Genomic DNA, 1846 nt, shown 5'->3' with positions numbered 1-1846 from the left:
ACATAAAACGCCCTCTTACCAAGGTTCACCTCGTTGTTGGCGGTCTCGGGTTCGAAGTGAGTTTGTCTTACGGTGTAGGATTCGCGATGGATTCGTCCCAATATTACTCCGCAATTTTAACAGCACAAAAATTCTATTGTGCAACTGCAAGTGCAACCCGAAATTGATGTTCTTATCCGCGAATTTGATTCTCTCACTCGCTAAAGTGATGGGGGAATACATTCCTGAAAGGTATCATAGTGCTAGAAACCGCGTCGACATAGCGTATTTGACCCTCTTCGCGCCGGGTGTCTTCGCTGAGTAACTTGGTCCAGCGAGTAACTCGCTGGACCAGGTTACTCAGCTGCGAGTTGAGCTTGATCGCTCGGGGTGGACGACACCTAGAGCATTCGCGGCGATGATTCGCCTCTCATGCACTGACATGGCTCCACTACTGGTTGGTCGATCAGCTAAAGGACTGACAGATTATGCGGCATAATTTATGCCTATGTGACAGATCGTATCTGTGGTTTGGCATAAATAGTTGTGTGTGTTATGTGATAATTCACTTTTCCTGAATTTCCCTCGCACAACACGATACCCCCACTATGTTATGTGGAGGAAGTATTTAATATGCGTCACGAAATCTATTGTGTAGTCCATCCCCAGATTCCGCCGACCATCAACCTGCGCCGAGCACTGGTAGAAGACAAACACTAGTCTAAATTGAACAACATCACAGTCATCATGAACACATGAACAGTCTGTATGAACAATCACAATCACTCAACGAGCGGTTAGCGCACCTACGTACACTGGGGCTGGGAGAAGGCCGCAAAGATGTTGACAATGCTTTCCGTCACTGAAGCAAACTTCTCCAGGAGGCCACCTATCAGCTCTTCAACACCAGCTTTGAAACTTGCATGCCCACGCTGGTTAGCTAAAGTGATGATACTCTGAATGGACTCAGAGTAGGGTTGGGCGCCTTTCAATAGCGTCTCTGGGCTCGAGTCCATCTCAGTGAAGTAAGTGAACATCATTGCACCCATCATGACCATCCTACCAACATTCAACCCCCGACCTTGCAGTAGGTTCTTGATCTCACTAGAGAGGCCTTGGACGATCTCAGCGATTAAGGCGACCATTTTCGATAGCCCGAGAAGTATGCTAGAGATCAACGGCGGGGCGAGTTCAGCAGACGCCCCAAGGACGGAGGCACCCACTGTAGCGACCATTGCTCCTACAGCTGTGCCACACTCGAACGCTGTCCTGGAGCACCCCAACCCACACGCCTTAACCAAGCCATTGGTATTCCGAGAGCAGTCAGTAGAGCATCTACCTGGGATCAAACTTGGTTGCATGCCAGCAGGACAAGACTTGTAGCATTTGCCCATCATGAGTGATTCACCAGGAGGGCAAGGAGGGTCCACCATTCGGCCGAAGCTACCGTCCATCGGGCATTTACACCAAAATAGGCGGCTGGTCTTGCCGAAGTAGTTCTGGAACTCGTCTCGACAAAAGTCTCGACAGTTCCTCTTACACTTCCAGCCGAATCCAGGAGAGTTGCCACTAAGGCCGGGACCTTCACACATCGCCTTCTTATTCTCCCTTTTTTTCATCAGTTTTCGCCAACAGAACTTCGGGCTCGACCGAAACGCATTCGTCCACTGCACAGACTTCTGTCTAATTTCAGCAAGCTCGCCAGTCTCAGCCAAAGTGGCCACTTCGTTCAAGTCGGCGTCGTTGATTGAACCCCACTTGTCCTCGGGCCAATACTCGCACATGAGCTTCATCACTTCACGATCTTCTCCCGAGACGGTATCGAGAATAGCACTGTGGCGACCACAAAGGTCATCCATAGCGACAC

The 1846-nt window shown here is 50.0% G+C and overlaps 1 protein-coding gene across 1 annotated transcript; it reads right to left on the bottom strand.

Moving 5' to 3' along the window:
* Window positions 1-785: 785 nt before the first annotated feature.
* On the bottom strand, window positions 786-1838 carry Pmar_PMAR000338 (hypothetical protein; the record flags this gene model as incomplete). Its single annotated transcript, XM_002764409.1, has 1 exon — window positions 786-1838. One exon carries the CDS (start codon window positions 1836-1838, stop codon window positions 786-788), a length of 1053 nt encoding a protein of 350 aa, XP_002764455.1.
* Window positions 1839-1846: the final 8 nt, after the last annotated feature.

This window comes from Perkinsus marinus (genome assembly GCF_000006405.1).
Source record: "Perkinsus marinus ATCC 50983 genomic scaffold scf_1104296977516, whole genome shotgun sequence".
In the NCBI taxonomy this organism is placed as follows: Eukaryota; Perkinsozoa; order Perkinsida; family Perkinsidae; genus Perkinsus; species Perkinsus marinus.
The sequence above is the reverse complement of the archived record's forward strand: the minus strand, read 5'-3'. Positions and strand labels throughout refer to the sequence as shown.